General features: G+C 38.8%; 1 protein-coding gene across 1 annotated transcript in view; it reads left to right on the forward strand.

Moving 5' to 3' along the window:
- Positions 1-23,673, forward strand: part of DNAJC3 (DnaJ heat shock protein family (Hsp40) member C3) — a 29,293-nt gene continuing 5,620 nt past the window's right edge. Inside the window, exons 1-9 of the mRNA XM_033052125.2 lie at positions 1-195; positions 5,874-5,984; positions 8,927-9,051; positions 10,057-10,131; positions 15,675-15,827; positions 17,109-17,290; positions 18,188-18,307; positions 20,075-20,180; positions 20,278-20,398. Coding sequence (XP_032908016.1) covers positions 114-195; positions 5,874-5,984; positions 8,927-9,051; positions 10,057-10,131; positions 15,675-15,827; positions 17,109-17,290; positions 18,188-18,307; positions 20,075-20,180; positions 20,278-20,398 — 1,075 coding nt within the window. The 5' untranslated portion in view covers positions 1-113. The remainder of the gene's footprint in view (positions 196-5,873; positions 5,985-8,926; positions 9,052-10,056; positions 10,132-15,674; positions 15,828-17,108; positions 17,291-18,187; positions 18,308-20,074; positions 20,181-20,277; positions 20,399-23,673) is intronic.

Raw genomic sequence — 23,673 nt, forward strand, 5'->3', positions numbered from 1 at the left:
CCAATCAGCGTCGCCCACGACCCTGCCGGAGGAGCTGGAGCTGCCGCTCGGTTGGGCCCGGCCCGGAGCCGCCGCTGTCGGGACGGGGGGCGGCGACGGAGGAGGAGGAGGAGATGGTGTCCCCCGCTGCCTCTGCCGGGCGCCTGGGCTCCGCGCTGCCCTTCCTGCTCGTGCTCCTCGACCTGCAGTACCAGGGTGAGTAGGGCCGGGGTTCCTGCGGGGGTGTGTTCTGAGGGGAACTGTACCGCGGCCGTCCAGGGCCCGCCGGGGTTGGGCCTCGGCCGTGGTGGCTGGTCGCCCTCCCTCCGTCCCTTCTGCCGGGGCTGCGCGGTGTACGCCATGGCGGCGGAGCACAACACCCCACATTCCCCCGCTTCCTTCGGCCCGTGTCGTCTTGAGGGGGGAAATATTTCGGGAAGGGGTGTGAGGAGGGTGGTACAGCGTTGCCACCTCATCATTCAGGGCTGGGGCGAAGGGTGCTGGCGAAAGGTGCGTAAGGAGGGCACGGCCGCTGCCGGTGACCTGTTGGGGTTAGTCGGAGTTCCTGGTCGGAGGCGCTCGCTGTGCGTGCGCTTCGCGCTCCGGCCTGCTCACGGGCGGGCTGGGGCTGCCGCCAGCCTCTCTGCGGCCTCGGCTTCCGCGGCGTCCGCGAGTGCGGCCGTGTGACAGCTTTGGCCGTTCTGTGCTAGCCCTGAGTTTCTCGCTCCGGCGTGGATTTTGTGTAGTTCCGAAGTTCAAAGGCTTCTCCAGTTGCCCTTCTCAGCCGTAGCCAGTGTTAGTACCACACTTAGAGATTCGCTGAGGCTTTTGATGTTTGTGTTGAATTAGTTCTGTTTTTTGTTTTGTTGTTATGGTTTCTGTTGGTTTTTTGGTTTGATTTTTTTTTAATCTCTCACCATTAGTATTTGAAGTTCAGCTTATCTGTGCATTGTGTAGCTTGTTTACTTTCATAATACACTGCCAGCAACACCTGTGTAACCAGACTTTTGTTCACAGGCTTCTGTTAAGTTTCTAACTCTGATATAGAATGGTGGTTACAATCAGGATTTCACCGAGGGGTATTCTTTACCTGACGGTGGCAGATGGAAGTGGAACTGAAGCTGTCAGTAGTCAGAAAAAGTCTGTAGGCTTAAGGAAAATATAGGTTAACATTAAAAATTCGGTTGATACACTAAATTATAGTTGCTGGCCAGGTGTTAACAGGAGCATACTATGGTAAACAGTATTGTAGTTCATACCCTGCATTAGACCACGTACTGTGGTGTCAAATTGCCTTTTTAAAAATATTCATTCGAGTAGTGTTAGAAGACAAATAGCAACTTTTGTCAGAGTATGCTGTTCCCCCCGGCCCCCCGAGAATGTGGCAGTGGTGCTGCAATTGAGGATTCTTTATTTAAAGTTGCCGGTCTATTTCAGGTATGTGGTTTAATGGCTGTTTGGGCTTACCACATTTCTTAATTTTGGGGACGTTGTCTTCAGTTAATAAAAATGTCAGTAGTAGAATGGGAGTGGTAGTACTGGATCTTATTTACTGAATTCACTAACTTCTTAGTTCATGAGTTAATTTTTCAGAATGTGTAGTTTGAGAATTTTTTGGGGGGGTTATGCTATTTAGGTATCTAGATTTTTTTTTTTTCCCCACGAATATTACTGATCTTTGAGCTCAAAGGTGTTTGTAGTCATATTTAAATTTGTATCTTGGTGTCTTGATAATAGAAGTCTACCTTGTGCCATCTGATTCATGAATCTGGAAGAGTCTTTCTGTATTAACTTTATCTCACAGTTGAGGTCAATGAATACTATTTATATCTGGCTGGTAAATACACTCATTAAAAACGTTTTTGATTCCTCCTCTTCACCCCAATTTGTGATGAATTTGGCACAGATCCTCTTTTGGGAAGATTCATTCTTCATTTCTGATTGTCCACACTAATCACAACAAAAAGAGGTGGCTGAGGAGGAATAAAGGAGTGTTGTTCATTTTCCCCCTCTTCTACCTCATAGCAGAAGAAAGGAAATGTAATACGGGGAAGAATAAATAGGCTCTGAGTATACAGACCTCAGTTAGTTACTGTCAGGCTGCAAGCAGTAAGTGTTTCTTTTCCTCCCCCCACCTTTTGTTTGTCCCACCTAAGTTTGGGAGCTTTTTTGGTTTTTTTTTTCTTGGCCCCAAATAGCAAAGGCTACTTGAGGGTGGAGCTTTTTTTGTCTACCAGTCTTTGCTGTATTTACCAAGTACCTTTGCAAGCGGAGAGAGTGAAAACTTAATGGGTGGAAGTTACACATGGCTCAGCTGGATACTCTGAGGCTCCTTGTAAACCTCAGAAGTGTTGCTTCTGTCGGTACTTGTCCACATCTTCCTTCATTCAGTGTGGTTCTTGACGATCATGTTAGCAAATATACCTAAAGCAAAGACCAAACTTAAAAATAACAGCAAACTTAAGATTCAGGGTCATTCAATCTCCCACTCTCCTGACAGGATAAGGCTGGCAAGATTAAGCTCCTCTGTGGGGGAAAAAGAAAGGTTTGGATGAATGCAGTTAAGATTAGTGACATGCATGCTGCTTCTTTATCATTGTAACAACTGGTTTTGGTTCACAGTAGGAACTAATTCTGTTTATTTTCGTAATCTTGTTACTCAGCTTGGAAACAAGAATGAGAAAAAAGTAGGTGGAAATTCTGTCAGGGAAAATAAGCGACTGTAGACAAATATAACATCTTGAAACTCAAATTCTCAAATTGCCGGGCTTTCTTTTGCAGTGTGGATGGGACCCATTATACAAAGATACAGTTGAAGTCTATAGACTTAGGTATCTACATATTAGCACCAATTATCCTAATAAAACAAAAATCCTACCAGGAGGTTATAATTTATTTGCAGTGAGTGTATTTAACTGGAAAAGCAGGTTAGCTGCACCCACTTATCTTCTCTGCACCTTCTTATTGTTGTCCCTTGAGCTGTCAGTGTTTGTGTGTGTTTGGTTTCTTTGTGTTGGTTTGGCTTTTTTTCTCTTTCTTTTTTTTTTTTTTTTTTTGACTCAGACCCTTGCCCCAGTGCAAGGACTACAAGCTCTGAATCTATCCAGAATACTTGACTTGATTTAACAGCTGGGCTCATGTGTGTGGTTGTTTGAGGCCCAGGGTGAATATTTAACACTTAGGCAGTCTTTAGAAGTTATAGTCAAATTAAAATACATGGAAGTTTTAAAAATAAATGGTAAGCTTGCATATCTCTTGGGTAAATTTTGTTTCTTGGTGGAGCATGCAGAACTTTTTCAACTGGGGTTGTGGTATCCAGCTCACCAATGAGGATTTGATGGAAAGAACTCTGTGGAGTGGGGTCTAATGGGTTTTTTTGGTTCAACTGCAGTTTTGTTCTTAGGCTAATTCCCAGCCCAAAGAGTAAACAGGTACACAAATAGGTTGCAGAGAATTTGAGTCCTTGGACTCCTGTGCTTATGTTATCAGTTTTCAGATGTCTGCTGTGGGCTGCTTTATTTAGAGTAATTGTTTGCCTACAGCCAGAAAATGAATAAGCAATAGATTTCTGTGAATAAACAGCCCAACTATCAGGTCAGTGCAGAGTGAATAGTTATGGTGATTGTCACTCTTCATCATGGTTAGGCTGATGATGCAGACTGCTCCTGGAGATTCATGCACCAATTTATGATGTTCAGCGTCCTGCGGAGCTGAGGTTTAATATATGGTATAATGTATGCCAAGTATAATTAGTCTCATTCTACAGGAAATCTACAGGACTTCACAATTTGCTTCTTTATATATCCACATTGCTTCTGCTTTTATTACTTGTTTGCTAGCAGTGGGCACCTTTCTCATTTGTTTTATTAATTGTCTTCATTATTTTCAAGGAAAAAGAAGGCTCTTCCACCTAAAATATTATGTAACTCTAAAATTGTACTGAACACAATGTGTTTGAAAGACCTCAAATTGTGTAGATACATCTTACTGTGGAAAAATGTATTCTTGGAGCTCTACTGATATGACTGAATGTAAAACAAGGATGCTTGAGACTGTGGGAATGCAATGCCATATTTGGGTAGATGGAAGTAAAGTGTAATTTATAGCCCAATTGTAGGATACCACTCCCAACTGACAAGTTTTGAAAGATTTCAGGTATTTGTGTATGGGGAAACATAGGAGGGATGAAATGTAAGAGTTTTTAGTTGATATTAGGTCATGTTAAATAATTCAGTCTGTTTATAGTTTGGTACCTGCTTTACTGCTAGTGTACTTCCAAAGCCACTGAAATTTGTGGTGAGGTGATTTTTTTTTTTCCAGTTGTGAGTTTTTTCATTGTGTTTCTAATGCTTACTTTGTCGCTTTTAAAGACACTGTACTACTTGATGATTGAAGCTTTAAGCAAAGCAAAATGAACAAGGAAGAATGTCCTTTTGTGCTGCAAATTTGCATAAAATGGGAATACATTTTTACATACCTAGAATTGACTTTAAAATTAATCATTTCGTAAGGTCTTCAAATAAGAATTATTTATCATGTAGGCAATTTTAAATCCATCTACTTAAACAAAAAATATTCAGTGGAAATTTGGGTCTTCGTGAAGAATTTCCATTAATAAAAAAAAGTTTTCTATCATTGTTCTAAAACAAATGAGTTGAAGTCCTTGAATCCAGCTTGCTGAATTTATTGTGAATTTTTTTAGCAGATTGAGCTTTCTATAGTGACCTGTATAATAGAGTACAAAAGAAAAATTAAATTAACATCCCAGGTGTTGAGAGCTCCTAGGTCTAAAGTCATGATGATTTGGTGATAAGAAATTACTGTTCATTCATTACAAATATGTTGTTGTTTAACCACCTTTCAGTGTGAGAAGTTTGGATATACTTTCCAATCAGTTATACTGTAACATTTTTATTTGGGTATTTGGATTCTAAGAAATATCTTTGAAGTGCTGTGTCATTTTTATATTTAAAATGCCTATCTGAATCAACTCAGTGCAAAACCCGAGTGAAATAACTTATAAATCATTGGGTTTTAATGCAATGATTTTATTCAGGATTTCAGTATATTACTTTGCTTAAATCTAGGCATAGGGTGTCCTTTTAATAAATGAAAATTTTTCCAGTGTGAAAGTTTTTTAATAGTTGTGAGCTGGAGGGTAATTTGTAGTGAAATTCTTCCCTGATCTGAAGACTGCAGGAAGCAGGGAAGAGCTGTTGTGGAGTTGATATGTGTACAGCATGTACTTGCACTTGACTGCTCATTTCTTCTCAACAATAGTGTTTCCTTGTTGGTTGAGCAGCAGCAATTTATTAGCTTAAACTGGCACTTCAAAGACTTACCACATTAGTGTAGTTTTTTTGCTACTGGTTGAAGGGAAAAGGAGTAAGAATTGTAATTGTTTGCAAAAACTTGCAGTCCTGTAGGAGTTTGCCCTGGAAATTATGAAGATGAGACAAAAGTGCAGTAGATGAGAAGCCAATCTCTAAGTAGCCAGATAGTTCTCAGATAAGTATTGAGTTACCATCAGGGTCATGAATTTTAACTTTGCGCCTTTGTGCAATTACTGCGTGTGTGTGTGTTTGTGTTAGGAGTGCTTTCCAGATTCTTCTGAAACTGAAAGTCAGAGTATGTTACTGAGTGTATAGATGTGTGTGCTTTGACACATCCTTATTGGGACGTGCTGTGAGGTTATTAGGCTGCAGGGTGCTTCACAGAATTTCAGAATTCCGTAGGTTGGAAAAGACCTCTGAGATTACCTAAAGCGCAGGAAGATGTGGCTTCTGCCTCTATCAATAATGGTTTGTTACATGTATTGTATTATCACTCTATGTGTTTGCTATAATCAAACTGGTTTATAATTCAAAACCTTGATCTCTTTGGTTTTCTTTAAGGAGCTGAATGTGGAATAAATGCAGAAGTAGAAAAACAACTTGAAATGGGGAAGAAATTATTGGCTGCTGGACAGCTGGCGGATGCTTTGTCTCACTTTCATGCGGCTATAGGTGCGTATCTCAGGGAGGTACCTCTTGTACTGAAATACCTTTGGGTGAATTTTTCCCGCTGTTTGCTTCACTAAATATCCTTCTTATTTTTGGAAATTGCATTCCATGAGTCACAGAAGTTGGGGTTTCTTTAAACAGCAGTTTGGACAGAAGCCAACAGAGATGCAGTAGAATATTTATGCTTTGGTTTTGATAAAAGAAAACTGTTAAATTAACTACACAATACATAAACGCATAAGTGACTGTTGTTCTAAAAGCTAGCTATATGAAAGAAATTGTAATTGACTCTGATATTATTCAATGAGGTATTCACTCTCTTTTTAATCCCATCAAGATCAGGTTTCATCTTTATGATGTTTTTCAAAGTATGAGTATGTCTTTGAAAGGCTGACTTTATCCGTGCTTTCTCCTATCCAGTGTTTAAAATAGTTGCTCTTTCTTCTTATTTTTGCTTAATTAAATATTGAAATAGGTGATATCTCAGTGAAACTGATGCTGTAAGTTTGAGATACTGAATTGGCAGTGGAGAGCAAAATTGTCCTTCTCTTGTAGTCAACGTGTGAATTCTTTCTTGTTTGGTGTTCTGCATTTTCAACAAACGGAGAAATTAAACGTTTGCTTTTAAGAATTTTAAAGCAGCTTAGCTGATTCAAATCCTTGAATTGAAGCATAGAGATGGCACCAGTAAAGAACAGTGTCCATTAACATTACAGTTTCTTAATTGCATGGTGTGGTTTTAAGTTGTTCGACTTTGTTATAATGTGTACAAGTGCATTTTTTCTCTGTGAAAAGAATATTACTAAGATGTTATACATTGATGAGTTGTACTATTGATACTTTTTTATTTATGCCTTGGTTTCATAGTGAGATGTAAATGAAATGTTGGTTGTTTCTGAGTTATTAATATTTTCTTTGCATTCTCCAAGATTGACTTTCCTTATATAAAGGGAATGGAGGATGCAACTTCCCTTTTTTTCTATTAAGGAAGCTCCTTGTTCCACCTAGATGCAGTTGTTACTCCTTTGGTTTGTGTGTTGCTGCCAAAGCATTACTGTGTGATCTGTGCACAGTTAGTGCTACAGCATGATTTTTTCCTTTATCATTGTTTGGCAAACTGGAATTTGGATTTGATGAGGAGACCAGTTCAGTGTGTGGCTGTGCAGTTCCTGGTGATGCTGTAGAGGCAGTAGTGGTGTGAGGTGACTGCCTGGGTGAAACCTTTTTTGCCAGATGTGCTTGAGCAGCTTGTAGAAATATGGCATGGCCGTCTCAGTTGTGACCTTTGTGGGATTCTTAGTTGACTGCCGATTTTAGCCTGATTGCCTCATTTGCATCAGGATTTTGCCTTTTTTAGATTTTAAGCATGGTTTGCCAACTGTGCTTGTGAGGAGGTAAGAATTCTTTCCTGGCTGTACTGTGTTGTTGTAGACTGTGAAGCAAATCTTTCTGTCTTGCCTCAACCAGTCTATTTTTGGTTTTTTTGCAAACATCTAAAATAGAAGAAATTACCATATTACCTCTCTTCAGTTAAATTTTCAATGCTTTCTTCAGTCCCAGCTTATGCTTTCTTTCTGGCTAAGTGTCAGTTGCTGTTCATTGCTGTTGGAGTACTGAGGCAAAACTATCTGTCAGATAATCAATCATCTGGTGCTGGAATGTGACTTCTGTGATAGCTCTTTCCTACCTTTCATCCTTTGTGTATTGATAAAGTTCCTTAATTTCAGCTGTCGATTTGTACCTAGCCTACACATTTAGGACTCAATGCAGCTTTTTTTTTAAGGGTAGTAAGAGTTGAATTTATTTTATGTTTGTAATGCTGGCACACAAAGAGGCATACAGCATGAGAGTTCCTATTAAATTTCAGCTCTGGAGATCAGCATTTTCACAATCAAGATATGATAGAAGAAGAGAGCAGATAGCATTCTCAGTGAGAACTGAACTAGTGTTTTGTTAATGGAGGTGGCCAACCATGAAACTTGGTTGCTGATCATAAGATTTTTGGTGGTGCTATTTCTTCCATTTATTTTGAAATTCAACTTTAACCTCAAATGACGTGAGGAAGAAAAATACTACTTCTGTTCTTCAGATATGGATGTTCCTCCTGTCAGCAAATTCTAGATTAGTAATTGGATTTTTAACAGCATTGTAAAAGGTTTCCTGTCTTCCATCATTACGTAGTTTTGATGGTCTAAGTTACTTTTCCTTGAGAGCCCACAGTAACTGTCACCTGTTTTTGTGAAATACTGCATAGAGAAGAATGTTAAGAGTATTATTCTTGTTTTCAGAGGCTGATATTTGCCTCTCATACGGGTGTATGTGCTGGCTTGGAGAGTGTTAAAATTGCTGGATCTTGGAATTTTGACAAGGAGACAACATAAAATTTGTGGGTCCTGAAGTTAACCTTCATGTTTTGATACTGGGTGTGCATTTGTCTGCTGCTGAGAGGGAATGTTGGTGCCCACTTTATTACTAAAGAAAGAAGTTGCTGATATTTCAGTGAACTATATAAAAAGCTTGTGTTGACATTGCATTAACATATTAGTAATTTTGGGAATATGTGCATTTATCTGATATGGTGATCACCACCTGGGCTGGAAAATGATGAATTAATGTGCTTTCAAATGTAGGCCTGCAGTTGGAAGTAAAACTTTAGTACATAGAGGTTGTTCTCCCATATAAAGCTGAAGAACACATACATATTTGACTTTCACACTCAATTATTTGCCATTTACAATATTTCTGTAATGTTTATTGTTAAATAATTAAACTGCATAGAAAATACTGTTTGCATGATGTTGCAAATTTTATGTCTTATTAATGTATACCATTGTTTCCAATGGCTTAAAAGTCAGATTATATATTTCTAGTCATTACAGTTCCACTGTACCAGAAATTTCAGTGGCTTTGAGATAGTGTTCTGATTACTGTTTGTTCATTTGCAGAGGGAGACTCTGAAAACTACATTGCTTATTACAGAAGAGCCACAGTGTACTTAGCCATGGGCAAATCTAAAGCAGCAATTCGTGATTTAAGTAAAGTGGTTGAATTAAAGCAGGACTTCACATCAGTAAGTATTACTGGAATTGAAGATTGTTCAAGTGTAAGGAAAAAAACTGCTTCAAAACATGTTTGGGGTTTTTTTTTTTCAGACTTTGCTCAACAGGAATAGAGAATACATTATTCCTCAGAGGCCTTTAAAGTGAATAAAATAATAGTGGTGTATGTGCCTTAATTTGCAGCTATGCTGAGTACAGTCTAGACAGTTACTTGAATAACTGCTAGTTTTACCAAGTTTATGGATTAGTACTAAACAGTTCTCTCACTCATGGTTATTCTGTTGTTCACCAAGGCTTTGCCATTTGGGACAGGGAGAAGAGAGGACACAAATGCCTCTGGGCTTTTTCTCTTCATTGGCATTAGATTTGAGGTATCTGTTCTCCACAGGAGCTGTCCTAATCTCACTACATTCTTGTGTGACTGTTGCAAGTTCTGATTTGCTTACTTATTTCTTGATTCTGTGTACTGTGTGGAGACTGCCTGACTAGTTGGAAACTGATGCTGGAGTCATTCTCTCACCTCCCTTTTTTGTGGACAGTGGCATGTCCTGTATAGTTGACAATAAAGGAGCAAATGTTAAATTCACTGTTGTATTAATTTGAAAATATTATAAATTTAAGTCTTCTTGACTTGACATTGACTTGTCTTTTTACATAGCTTGTATTACTCTGAGAGTTTAATGAAATAATTAAATGTGGGAATTGTTCATTGTTTATTATTTCTGCTATTTACTTAATCTGTGAGCAGTTATAATCAGGAAAATGGTGTAAAGTCACATTCATTTTGATATGTGAAACTTTCCAAATAAGTCCTTTCCATAAAAATGGTCTGCTTTTTGTCCCTGAGTTCTGGTGCAGAGCAGTCCTTTAAGAGGCCTTATGAGAACGTCATTAAATCAAAAAGACAAAGAATGGGTATCATCTCTGTTTCAGCTTGTTAGCTATACTAAAATGAAACTTGTGTTCATACTTTGCTCAATTCCCATTTATAAATAAAAAGTTTTGTTTCATTTCAGGCAAGATTACAGAGAGGACACTTGCTGCTTAAGCAAGGAAAATTTGATGAAGCAGAGGATGACTTTAAAAATGTGGTAAGTTGGAGACCAGTGTTGAACTACATCACTACTTTTAATGTTGGGTTCTGAACCAAGGTCTCATCTGAACTCTGAGGCTCTGTAGAGTATATGGTATCTAGGCCTGAGTTTCTTTTCTGTTCAAGTATAGTAACTAAACAACCTTGTATGAAGAAATGACCAATGAAGTTGCAGTATAGTGATGCAGATGAAATGGGGTGTTGCCTGAAGCAATGGAACACTTTGGAAAGTCTTTTTTGTGTGTGCCTGGCACTTAATGATCTCTGCTTACTGATAGCTGTATTAGGGAGCAACCTTCCTTCAGAAATAAGTGATGTGGGACTTGAATTGTGGAGTTGAGCTCTAGTTTACATCACTGTATTGATGTCTCCCTGGGAAATCACTGGGGCATCGTGGATTAACCTTTGCAGGTTCCTATCTCTTTCTACTGGTTACCAAAAGAATTGTTGGCTCTTAATTTAGTCAATGAGCAGATAAATCAATACATTTCAGTGGCATCCCTCTGTCTGTCTTCTAATCTGCAGAGATCTCCATCTTTATGAATGTCTTGACAGTACTTCTCTCCATGATCAGAAATTGTGCAGTTTCCATATACACGTAGTTGGATATTACCCACCTAAAACTCATTTGGGCTATTTTTAGTTTATGGGTATATTGTGCATTTCAGTCCTATGCTGCAAAGGTAAGCTGATCTAACCCCAGAAAAAAAGCCCTCAGAGAATGTGAATCTTGGTTTCTTCTCTACCGGACAAAATCTGTGTAAATATGGATATAAATAAGACACATTCTTCTTTCTTGCTTGTTCTTCAAGAGTTCCTAGTTTAAACAACTGATGTGTCCCTTAAGCAAAGATAAGAAGAATTTGCAATGTAACAGGTGCTGCCTTGTTGGCTTTCTTTGAAGAGAGTGATGAAGAAAGAAGTTATGTGGAGCAGATGGCAGATGTTTAATGGAAGTCTTACCTAGTGAGTGTGGATGACAAAACCAGAGTGGTTGCCATGTATGCTCTGCAGGACAGCAGTGAGGAATGGCTCTTGCAGGTAGAAACGCACCAGGCAGTTCTTGTGTCTGTAGCAGAGCTCCAGCAGCATACATGTAACAACAGCACCTCTGACTGCATCTTCCTCAGTAAGTTTCTTAGGAGTGTATGGTCTGATAGCAGTGCAACCCTGCTGTCTGCAGATGTGGGAAAGAGTTGTTCAGCTCAGATTAACTGAGGACACAGTTGCTGCAGTAGCAATTACGCACTGTCAGTGTTGATTGTCAGTCTGTGCGTGCATCTCTTTGTAGTTACTGATTCTTGAAGTATTGCTTAATGCTGCATATGGAATTGTTTCTCCAGTCAACTGTCAAGTATCTTTCCCTATTGCCAAACCTGCTGCAAAAATTTAGTTGCTACCTTTGGTCAGTCAAATAGTTTCAGTACTCAATCAGGCTTTAACTCTGAAGTAGAACAGGGTTTCTTCCTGGAAACTGATTTAGGAAAAGAGTGCATTAGTCCTCAGTCTGACTTTGATTTTTATTTGTTCTATGAACAATATTGCCTGTGTACTTAGAGAGCTGTCAAGTGGTCTGTTTTGAAAAGCATAATTTTCAGTTAAGTACAGTATATTCAAGCAAAATGAGTAAATATTAAAGTAGTAATTTTGTAATACGTTAAATTATTCATTATGTGCTGCATACCTTGAAATCTTTAAGTAGAATACCTATTTCTTTGAGAGGTTTCCCTTATTTTCTAAATCTTACAAATTTGCCATCCCTTCTCTTGTAGTCATGTTCCTTAAAAGGGATCTCACCAGTTTAGGAGATGCAGTCATTTTTGAGGGAGAGAAAACAAGAAAAATTCAGCCCATCTAAGTGGAGGGAAGGACGACAGGTAAACTTTCCCAGCTTGTAAGATCAGTAGCTTTGTGTAGAACTTATGAATAAAAAACCATTGTAACTATTACTCATATGTAACAGTAAACCTGTCTTTTAATGTGTACTCATGAAAAGAAAAAAAAAATTCATGTCCTCAAATTCATTCTGTATAATTTCATAGTACCAGGAAAAAGTTTAATGGTGAGCACCCTAAATATCTTTTAGTGATTGATTGCTAAGCAGTTTCTCTGTATATTCCTGCCCTCTATGGCATGTCAGTACTGGCTGTCTTGTGAGGCAGTGCTCCTGTGAGAGCAGGCAGTGGAAATACCTAGCTGCAGAGGATGCAGTATTCCTTTTTGGGAGCAGAGCCTCTTGAGATTCCAGCCTTCATGTGTTATTTTTAGCTTTTTTTTTTTTTTTTTCCCCTTTGGTACTCTGTACTTTCCTGTTGGATGAAATGAATAGTGAGGTTTGGATAGAGGGTGTGATTCAGACTTATGCCTTCACATATCAAGCAATACTGCATTTCTAGAAACTTTTCCTTTTGGCCAACAGATGAATCAAGCTGATTAAGTTTTTTTACATGAGTCAGGTTTTCCATGTGAAACAAGGAGTAAGCAGAATTCCTTTGGTGATTTTCAAAGTTGTTGCTCATGCTATATGAATAATAATTATTTCTCTGCTATAACTTTGGTGTAGTGTTCATATACTTTAATATCAAGTTCCTTCTGTTTGGTTTAGTAGTTTCTGATTAATAGAAGTCAGCAGGACTGTGGGTGCATTGACACTTGTGCCCAGGGCCTTACTCTGTGAAAGTCCTGGAATGTTTATTTTAGCTGTAAGCATTTTTACTGAAAATAAAAGGGATATTGGCATACTTTAGTTGATTAAGGCCTTCTGCAAAGGTGACAAAAGTAATGCAAACCCTGGCAGCCCTGTGTATGTGCCTTACAGTGTTGTTAGTGACTCTGCTTATGTTCTAGAGAAAATGACAAGCATTTGAGTTGGTGAATTCTGTAGAAAGTACAGAATTAAGCGGAACATCTGCCTTGTCTATTGGAAAGTGAGGAAAGGACCAAATGGTTATGTTTCTTTCAAATTCTAGGCTTTTTTAAGACTGACTGTAATGTTCACAGTTGCAGTTTATTGCAATAAATGCTGTAAATTGTGGTGTCCTAAATACACAATTCTGTGTGCCTTGGAAGAGCAAACACTTCAGAGCTTGACATCGAAGGTGCAGCTTCCACTAGATGTCAGCCAAGACCAAGTGACTGAGCTCTGTACATCTGCAAAATTGCTTTCTCATCTAAAGCCTTGCTTGTGCAAAATATATTGGATAACAGCTTTCCATGGTCGGTATGTGTAATAGTACTGCTCTGGATGTATGTGGGAGAGCCCTGTAAGTTAATCAAATTAGGTTAAGTTACTAGGCAGTCAAGTTGGGTGTTTGAGGCTCTCTTAACCACATCAGAGTAACAGAGATTTCCAAATACATTCCTCTGTGGTACAGTGATCATCTGTAGCTTCCCAGTTAAAGAATAAAAGGTATTTAAATATTTCCTTAGGGGTTTTTTTTCCCATCTGTCTCTCATTATAGCTCTGTTACCTGATATGTTACCAAGGCAGGGCTTTCCTCTGTGCACTGTCCTTGAGTGCATGGATGTCTTGATCTCAAATACCTCAATCCATGGAAATTCCTTCATTCTCTTCAGGATGTTTTTCACAAGCTGAATGAACAGGCTTCTTCTTGCTTTAGTTAACATTGCTGTTTTAAACATCATAGAAATATGCTAATTACTTAATAAGAGCTTAGGAGTGCGTGTTTTCATCATACTGTAGCACACAAACACTCAATGACCTCCGTTTGAATGATACCTTGAAAAATTTCCCTGTCTTTAACTGGATATGTTGTGCTACCTAAAATAACCTAGGATGATTCACTCAAATGGTCTTGAATACTACTGGACTTGCTTCTATGTAATTTCCTATTCCATTGACGTTTTCTCCAGATACATTGCAAGAAACATACTGTGAGTCTAAGGAGTGCAGTGTTATAAGTTTTTATGGAAGTGTAAGGCTCATCCATACCAAAGGCTCTTAATTTTTAAGAGGAAAAGGCTGAGAAATTAAGGAAGAAATCAAACAAGTCAGCTAGAGCTGAAGAGTTCAGAATTTCAGGGAATTTTGTAGACTTGGTACTTTTTAAAATTACAGGTGCAGAAATTTGCCTCTGCTACAGGCTCCATAATTTAGGGAGAGAGTGGATGCAGAGCATCAAGGACTTACAGACAGAGTTCTAACTGGAAGAAAAACTTTATGATGTATATATTGGGAATCAGCCTACAAAGAAAGAAAACTCTTTGATCCCATTCCTCTCCTTCTGCTGACAGACAGTATAGGAAATAAAGGAGAATTTTCAGGTCTTAAGTACAACTTGATTTTTACCAGGTAAAATGAAAAATTGCATGAGATTCAAAAAGATTTATTAAGAGGAATTGATGACAAAGTGTGGGACCTGTGCATGATTTTGATGTAGCGTTTAGGCTCTTTCATATAGTCCAGTCATAAAACCAGGGGAAATTCTGGTAAAGGACTTCTGTGGGTGAAGTTGAATTACATTAGACATAAGCACAAAATACATGTGTTTCAAGAACTTACTGGTGAGAAAAAGGGAAGAAGCCACTTCAAGATAAATGGGGAAAGCAAAAAGTATTGGATGTCTTTGAGTGACTTTAGTTCACATTCTGTGTATGGAATGCAAGATAATACAAGTTTTTAAATAAAAGCAAACAAAATAAAGGCATGCTGATCTATCCCTTTTAAACTTTGAAAGTCATTCGGATCAACAACTGTGAAACCAGTGCTTGTTTCAAGCTACAGTAATGGTACAAATTCCATGGGTTTGCAAGGGAATGGCTGAGAATCTTTTTGGCCGTGTCTATCTTTCTGGGTGATAGTCAAGTTGCCTGAATGATCTTTTTCTAAATTTTCTTTGAAAAGATAAACTTGCCTAAGTGAAAAAGGCAAGTACAGTGTAATGACTTCTGCTTGCTCAGAGAGAGGGGTTAGAGAAATGAGAGTCCTCATAGACAAAAGGTTACACTTTAAAACATAGTTGTTTAAAACTGTATAAGAAACAGAATGCATGACTGCCCAACTGAGCCTTTTCCCTGGATGTAGCCACTCTTTCTGGGGAAAATACAAGAAATGCAACTTTCACAGTAACAACTGTCTGGAACGTGTTTCATTTATTTCTGTCATGAAGTTGTAAATATGTATAGTGCTTAAAGTGAGAGATGCACTTATACCATGTGGTTACACTGTCTATGGCTGCTGAAGAACCCAGTGTTTAACAACTGACAGCAGAGGTGAATTAATTAGGTTACAAAGGGGTGTGTGACATCCAGCAGGTGATGGAAGACAGTGACTGTTGTGTATGATGTGTCCAGTGATGGTTGATGAAGCATGAAGAATGGGATTTCTGACTTCTGACATCTTGTATTGAACCTCAAAATGTTTCTTTCTTCTGAAGTTCAGAGGTAGAAGTGCTTCCAGTGGAGTTTTGAACTAATTTTGCTTTATTTGCAGCTTTAGTCGGTTCTCCATGATATGATTATTAATGGGACTGAAAGAGATCCTTGAAGCATTTGAGTTTCTCTCCTTGTTCATTTTTGCAGCTCAAATCCAATCCTAGCAATAATGAAGAAAAAGAAGCACAAACTCAGCTGACAAAATCTGATGAGCTGCAGCGCCTACATTCACAAGCATTATCTGCCTACCAGCAAGAGGATTACGAAGCTGCTATTTCTCTTCTTGATGAGATCTTGGCAGTAAGTGTTAAGTCAAATGGTACTGTGAAAGGAAAGTAAGAGCTTCTGTCTGACATCTGTGTGTTTTTGTTTAATAGTTTCTTCTCTGATGTGAAAATAACTTTGGTTTTGTTCTGCTGAGCACTGTGGGTCTGTAATGATGTTGGAGAGAGGAGAGGGCTGAGCACTAGCTGCAGAAGTCAGAATAGTTTGTCTAAAAGATACTTCAATGAAACTTCCATTACAGATAACTTTATTGGTTATACTTTCCTGTTTTCAACAATTTGATATTCTTGGGGAAGCTGGGAAAAAGTTTTTCTGAAACCAGTGAAGCTTTGCTAAGTTATAGAGTTAGAAGTTTTTTAATCTGGATTTTTCATTGCATATATGCAGACAGTTTTGTCTTGAGAAAATGAAGAAATGAAAGATAAAAACCCCCCACAAAGTTAAAAATGTAGACAGCTAGCTGAATTTTCAGTTTGTTCCTTAGATGTCTCTTTGTTCAATCTTAATTGGTGTAGATAGCCCAATAGTGTGAGTGTAAATAACTCAATCATGTGGGAATTTTGTGTGTCATATAGAAATATATTAAGAGACAGTTAACTGCTATGACTCTGCTCATACACATTAGTGCTGTTGACCTGGAGTTTACAGATTTGGAGCTTTTGGTGACAAAACTGCCACAGTGCGGGAATTGGTTTATGGGGAGGCAATGTGGAAAAGCAGGAAAGCCTCCTCTAAGATGATAGTTTCCAAACAACTGATTTGGAATTTACAGAGATTTAATACCCTAACCCAAATTTTGATAGTCAGTTCCTCATGAGTAATTAGTTTTGCCTTACTGTGACACTCTTTATTCTTAAAATCCTGATATTAAGGTCAAACTTGGTGGAGCTACATCTTATCCACAGGCTCCTTCCTAGAGGACAGCCAACAGCTTGGTCCTTGCTGTTTATTACCTCTATTCTTTTGGGAAGATAAAATAATTTATGATTGTGATATCCCTTCCTGGAGGCTCAACAGACTGTCCTAGTTTAAGCAATGCCAGTAGATTTAATTCATCTCTCTGCATGAGTTCATTGAATCATTTACAAAATTTTCAGGCCTTTGTTTTTCTATTTGGGCAGGTGCATCACAGCATCCACCAGGAAGCAGAGATGCTAATTTCATGAGCTCTGCATGCAGCTTGAACCTTATGCTATTGCAGTTGGCAAAGTGAAATTAAATGGGATTTTTCTTTTGGGGAGGAAAAGAATTGAAGTGTTATGGACCAAAAACAAGCTTTAATTTTGATTTCTCAAGGTTTGTGTTTGGGATGCAGAGCTACGGGAACTTCGAGCAGAGTGTTATATAAAGGAAGGGGAACCAAGCAAAGCCATTAGTGACTTGAAAGCTGCTGCCAAATTAAAGAATGATAATACTGAAGCCTTCTATAAAATCAGCAGAATATATTATCAGCTGGGGGACCATGAATTATCTCTCAGGTAATTTTACTATTTGCTGTAATCATTATAATTGAGACAGAAAATAGTAATGATACAGGTCATGATAAACCATGAAGTATCTCTTGTGTGGGGCTTGGACGGAGAATCAGCTGTGGTCTAGATCAGATAAAGCAAGTTACTTTCTAGAAACTAAGGATTGGCAGTGCAAACACCTGTGTTTATTCTTGGCAAGACCAGCCATCAATGGTTCCAGGCATCTTGTTTCTTTAAACAGAAGCCAGAGTCCCTGGAGTTGCTTACAAGTACTGTCTTCATTGTATTTCTCCTAGAAGGAAGGGCTTCTCTAAATTTCCTTTAGTGGAGCTTTTTTTTTTAACCTTAAGCCTGTATTGAAGTTAAGCTGAAGAGGCAAACAGAAGATGTATACCTTAAGGTTATAAGCTTAAGAATAAATAAGAGATACAGGAGCATCCAAGTATGAAGACCTTGGGGTGCAGAGCTGTTTGCCTCTCATTCCTGCAGATGGTCCTGGATGACTTTTTGATAATGCCCTATCCCTTTACTCATATTGTGTTTAAGGTCTTATTCCCATATGTCCCTTGTCAATCTGGCAGATAACTGCCCTTGCCCAATCCAGTTCAGCTCTTTAGTCACTTATTAATGTAATATTTAATCTTTTGTGTGCTTGGCAATACAAAAGAATTAAAACCAAAACCAGATAAATATCCCTGTATGTTTTGAAAGACTGTTGTTGGTCTCACTTTATATTAATATTTGGATGAAGGGAGAGATTTTGTAAAGAACTCAAGTAGTGTTCTGGACAGTTTATATATGCTACATTGTGTCTCTAGGTAAAATTTCATAATATGTGGTGACCTAGTTTTTTGGTTGTTTTGTTTTTTTATTTTTTCCTTCTCCATACCTCCCTGTGAAAAGTGAGGTTCGGGAATGTCTGAAACTGGACCAAGACCATAAGCAATGCTTCTCTCTCTATAAGCAAGTAAAGAAACTGAATAAGCAAATTGAGTCCGCGGAGGAATTAATCAGAGAAGGCAGGTGAGTATTCACTGCTATATTAAAGGGAAAAAAATAGAAAAAACCCAGAGTTGAGACACCAACTTTCTGATGAGGAGCTGATTAACGTTATGCTTTTTGCATGTGTCAGTTGAAGTGGGTACTGAGCAGAGCTCTCAAATTACAATTAAAATAAATATTGACTCGCATAACAACTATTCTATTCTGATTCATTCTGATGCCGCTGTGTCTCTTTTGCATACTTAACTTCTTTCTGCAGCAGGTAGTAAGACAAACATAGGGATGGGAATTTTCAGCTCTCAGATATTACTACTCAGCACTGATGAGACCACACCTGAGCACTGTGCTCCCCAGTGCAGGAGAGATGAAGCTCCTGAGAAAGTCCAGCAAAGTTCCACTAAGATTGGAGGTGGGGATCATCTCTCTCCTGCAAGGAAAAGCTGGGGCAGCTGAGAATGTTTGCCCTGAGGCTTCTCTGCTACAGGGTGATTTTATCAATGTACCTGAAGGGAGGGCAAAGAGGCTGAGCCAGGCTCTGCTCAATGCTATGCTGTGATGGGATTGGGCCAGTGGGTGCAACTGAAACAGGAAATTCCCTTGGAATATCAGGAAATGTTTTTTACACTGCGTCATTTCCGCTGGCAGGTTGTCCAGGGGGGTTATGGAGTCTCCCCACTTTAGAGTTATACAAAAGCATTTTGGACACAGTCATAGGCAAATTTCTAGAGGTGGCCATATGGGAGCAGTGGGGTTAGACCAGATGATTTCCAGAAGTTCATTCCAGAATTTCATTCCAACTTCAGTTATTCTGGGATGAAAGGACCACATCTTTAGACTAAAACTGCTTAGTAGCTCTGCAGTGCCTTCATGGCAGAAGTGGTTCTGACTGGTAAGTTTTTTTTTGTAATGCACCCTGTTAAATGATAGACAGTGCCTTTGTATTCTTGTAGTTCTTGATTTACGTATTTACGTCAGTTTTGTGGTCCCAAGCACATGACATCCAGCTGTAAGGACCCCAAACAAATCATTAAACATTGTCAAGGTGGCTGTGAATAAGCACAACTGATGCCAGTTTTATTAAGCCAGAAGTCTGTTTGGACTCTTTTCACTTATTTAATCCAGCATCAGTGCAGTTTCAGGGGGTCTGAGAGCTTGCATTTTTCTAGCTTGTAGCAACCTGCAGATTCAATCTTACTCTTGCATTTTTGGGTAAATGTTCTAATCTGTTTCTCACTCAAACCACGTAGCTTTAGCGTTTTGATGCCTTCATAGCAAAATAACACTTTACTGTGTGGCTTGCGAAGAAGAAAACGAGAAAACATCTGCCTGATTAAAACTGGCATAAGGAACTTTTTTTGTACCTCTGTGAATAGGTACCTTTTGTAGTGTGCAGATAGTCTGGACTCTTACTGTGAGCACAGAGCTGAGTTCATCTCAGGAATCAGCAGGGGAGATGCTTATTTTGAAGTGCAATGTCATGTTGGACAGGAGGCAGATCTGAAGACCCTTGGCTGTATGTGGTGAGGGATGGCAGTTGTTACCTTCTGCATAAGCCTGACCTAGTAGGCCTAGTACCTGCTCTTCTGTCTCACAACATAGAAAAGGGAATGAGGATGTAATTCTTGAAGTACCTGCAAGTTTTCTTCATACTGTTGTTTTGCAGCATGAAGGCAAGGTCCTTTGGTAGAAGGATGGGAGAATCTGTGAATTTTAAGAATTTTAAAATAAAATGCAACACCCTGAGATAATGATTACATTTAGTGATATTGTGCTTTATGATTTAAACAGGTATGAAGATGCTATCAGTAAATATGAATCTGTAATGAAAACTGAGCCAGAAGTCCCAATTTATTCTACTCGTGCCAAAGAAAGGATGTGTCACTGCTTATCAAAGGTAATTCTGCTTATCTCCCTCTGTAAATATCTTCAAGACAAACATGAAACAAAACTCCTACAACTACATGAGTTTGGTTTTACTTTTGCCTCTCTAGAATCAGCAGGCTACAGAAGCCATCAAACTTTGTACAGAAGTTCTGCAGCTAGAACCAACCAATGTGAATGCCCTGAAAGACAGAGCAGAAGCTTATTTGCTAGAAGACATGTATGAAGAAGGTACACTTATCTGCCATTGGCGCATACTTTATGTGGGCATTGAAGTCAGCATTTCGAAGGGGTTTTTTTAACATGCACTTTGATTCTCCATTGTTATCCTTAATTAGCCCTGGTAGTTGCAGATTTGCAAAAATACTTGGTGGTAATTTTGTCTTGATTAGTGTAAGTGGAATGTACTTGTTTTATCTACAGCAGAGTGCTCTTTACAGCAGTGGACTGTGTTCAGGATGTTTTATGAGACTGTGCAGCTTACTCAACTCAGACGTTTTATATAATCAGCAATGTCAGAGAATTGCATTTAGAGGTAAAAGGTAATTAGAGTTAGGGTAATGTAAATCCATTTCAAGAGCTCCATTTTCATATCTTGAGATGGCAGCATGAAATAATACTGTTCTGTTCCCTAGTATGTGCTGAGGGCAGAGGTAAGTAACAGCCATTGCTTCTCTTCTGTCGATCTCTGTAGTGTTGTTTAGAGAGTAAATTGATTCTCTTCCTGAGGCTGCATTTTCCATATGGAGTTTCTGTGCAATGCATCCTGTTACATGGAGTGATAGAAATGACCTCTAAGATTATCAAGTCCAACCATTAACCTAGCACTGCCAAGTCTACCACTAAACCGTGTCCCCAAGTGCCATATCTGCTTCACTTTTAAATACCTCCAGGGAGGGCGGCTCAAACTGTTGGGAGTCAAAGGAAAGAAAAGTTTTGTAACAAGGTTCTGTGCAAATGCAAACAGCCACGCTGGTCTTGTTCTGGGGCAAATGTTTCCCTGTTACAGGATGTAAGGAAACATAGAGGGCATGACTGGGATTATTTCCTGGTGTCTGCTGGGCTTGGCCTAGCCTGGTTCCAGTGAAGAGCCGTGCTAGAGCAGAACTGTTCTTCTCTTGGTTCTGTAGTATTTCCTGTGCCTTCTTCCTGCCCTTGACAGCAGTGAGGTGGTTGTAGTTACACTCTGCCTTCCAGCAGAGCCTCCATTAGCAACATTACAGCCCATTAATGTTCCTCTGCCTAGAGGTATCTTCATTTATCCTTTGATAGCTGGTTTCTCTTTGCCATGGAGAGCACCAGAGCAATTAAAATTGTAGTCTTGTATTTAAAGGGGGAAAATGGTTCTCATTCTTCCCTAAAAAAAATTTCCAAGCTGGAGGCACCTATTTTCCTGCTAAAGGTAGGAAATTTCAAAGTACTTGTAATTCAGAATTTTGAAGGTGATTATTGTTAAGTGTTCGAGGTGTAATTCACTATGTATAGCCATGTTCATGAAATGGTTTTAATTACTTCATAATCACATGGGATCCAGGGCTTGTCTACAGAGACAGATGTTTAATGTCTCCATTTCTGGCATATCTCAAGTACAGGAGTCTATCTGTCTAGAGCACAAGTTTTGTCAAAAAAGGAAAAAACCTGCCTTGCTGTTTCAAAATTGGGCAGAACATACTAATTTTTTTCTGTTTTCTTTTTTCCCTCCTCTGCACTCTACTACTGTAAAGGTTTCAGTAAGAGCATAAACTGGTTCTGTTATTTCTTTTAACAGTCTTGGCATGGATGTAGGTTGTCTGCAGTGACTCATGTTTTATGGGAAATTTGCCATCATTCCACATGCAGAATTAATCTGTCTCAGTTTTAAAAATTCAGGCGAGATACCGAAGCCAGTGAAGTTGTTTAGTGATATGATATGATTACCTTTTCAGAGATCATGAAGATTCTTGTATTGAAATAGTGAGAGCTAGATTTGACGGAAGCATTTAAATTAAAAGTAGCACTGGGGAGTAGTTTTTCCTTTCATGTCAGGGAGCAGGATGAAAGGAAGCTTTCTGAAATAGCAGGCCAGTAAGAAGCAGCAGTGACTCTTCTATTTGTGTGTGAGGTACTAGTGCTTTTAGAAATACTGACTCAAAAGAATTGATTAAATATCTCACTTGACATACTAGGTATTAGTAATAATACCTAGCAATTTTTACAATAATACCATAGCAAACTTCTTGTGGTCATGAAGCTGCCATCCTGCTCTATCCTGTTTCCAAACCTCACCCTTAGACAGAGAGCAGTTGGCTCTCTGGAAGAGGAAAATCCCAGCACTGGAGTGTACTATCAAAATTAAAGAGGGAAAGTGCAGTGGGTACTTGCTGAGCGTGGTGGGTGTGATCCCTCGGCAGTGTGCAGCACTGAAATACCTTCCCTTGTGCTTAATGCTTCCAGTCCTTAAATAAGGAAGTTGATTTAGAAAAAAAGATGAGAAATCCAGTACTGTCATGGCAAGCACCCTTGGTGCTGTAGGTGGTGTGGTGCTCAGTGAGGCTGAGCTGTCTGACCTGCTTTTGGCAGGATGTTCTACTAGCCCCTCCTGGTATTACCTGAAGCAGATTAAGTTCAGTGGGGCTTAGAATTGTTGGAACAATAAAGCAGCATAATGAAATCTCTGCATTTTCACTGCTTTTGTTAGTTTTGATAGCATATATTCAGCACACATTTTAGTGCATGCTCCTGTTTTGTTTTTTTTTTTTAATGACTGGACAAATTATTAAAAATACCAGTAGAAGCCAAAATGCTTTAAGCAGCAAAGGCAGTGTTCTCTTCTGTGAAAGTAATTAGGATTTTTGTTTGGTTTGTAGTAGCTTGGGAAATTGTTTGAGCTCTAGCAATACTTTTTTTATTTTTTCTTTCAGTAACTGAAACAAGATTGCAGTGGTATCAGATGTCTGGGTAATACAAATTCATTAGCACTTCCTGCTGTCTTGCTCAGAAACAGTGAAAAACAAATGTAACACCTGCTGAGAAATAGCATCTGCTTGGAAATAATCTGATGCAAGTACTTTGTCTAACTTGAGAAACCTAAGAGACTTGGATCTGCGAATGAGACCTTGAGGATTATAGTAGTGAAAGAAGAGCAGTCTCATTAAAGACTTCAACTTGCTTCCCTTGATAGTTTTGATATTAAAGAATATATGAATTTGGTGTCTTAAGCACTTGCAATAATAATAGAATTTACTTAAAGAAGTGTAAACATCAAATTTCTTAAATTTTTTTTCACTTGCTTTCATTCCTGAGAAATGCAACTCTTGAAATAAAAGTGAGAGCATACCTTTGGAAAACACCCACTAAAATATAACTGTTTGCATATTATGCATGCAGAGGTGTAAAATAGCCAATATTTGCCTTTTGCTAACGATATGAACTCACTGAAATCTGTCCTTATAGTCACTAAAGAGGGGGAGACTTTCTGTTGTGTTGATTGAGTACAGACTGAGGGACAAGAATGAGTATTAATTTAA

Source organism: Catharus ustulatus, chromosome 2 (genome assembly GCF_009819885.2).
Source record: "Catharus ustulatus isolate bCatUst1 chromosome 2, bCatUst1.pri.v2, whole genome shotgun sequence".
Lineage (NCBI taxonomy): Eukaryota > Metazoa > Chordata > Aves > Passeriformes > Turdidae > Catharus > Catharus ustulatus.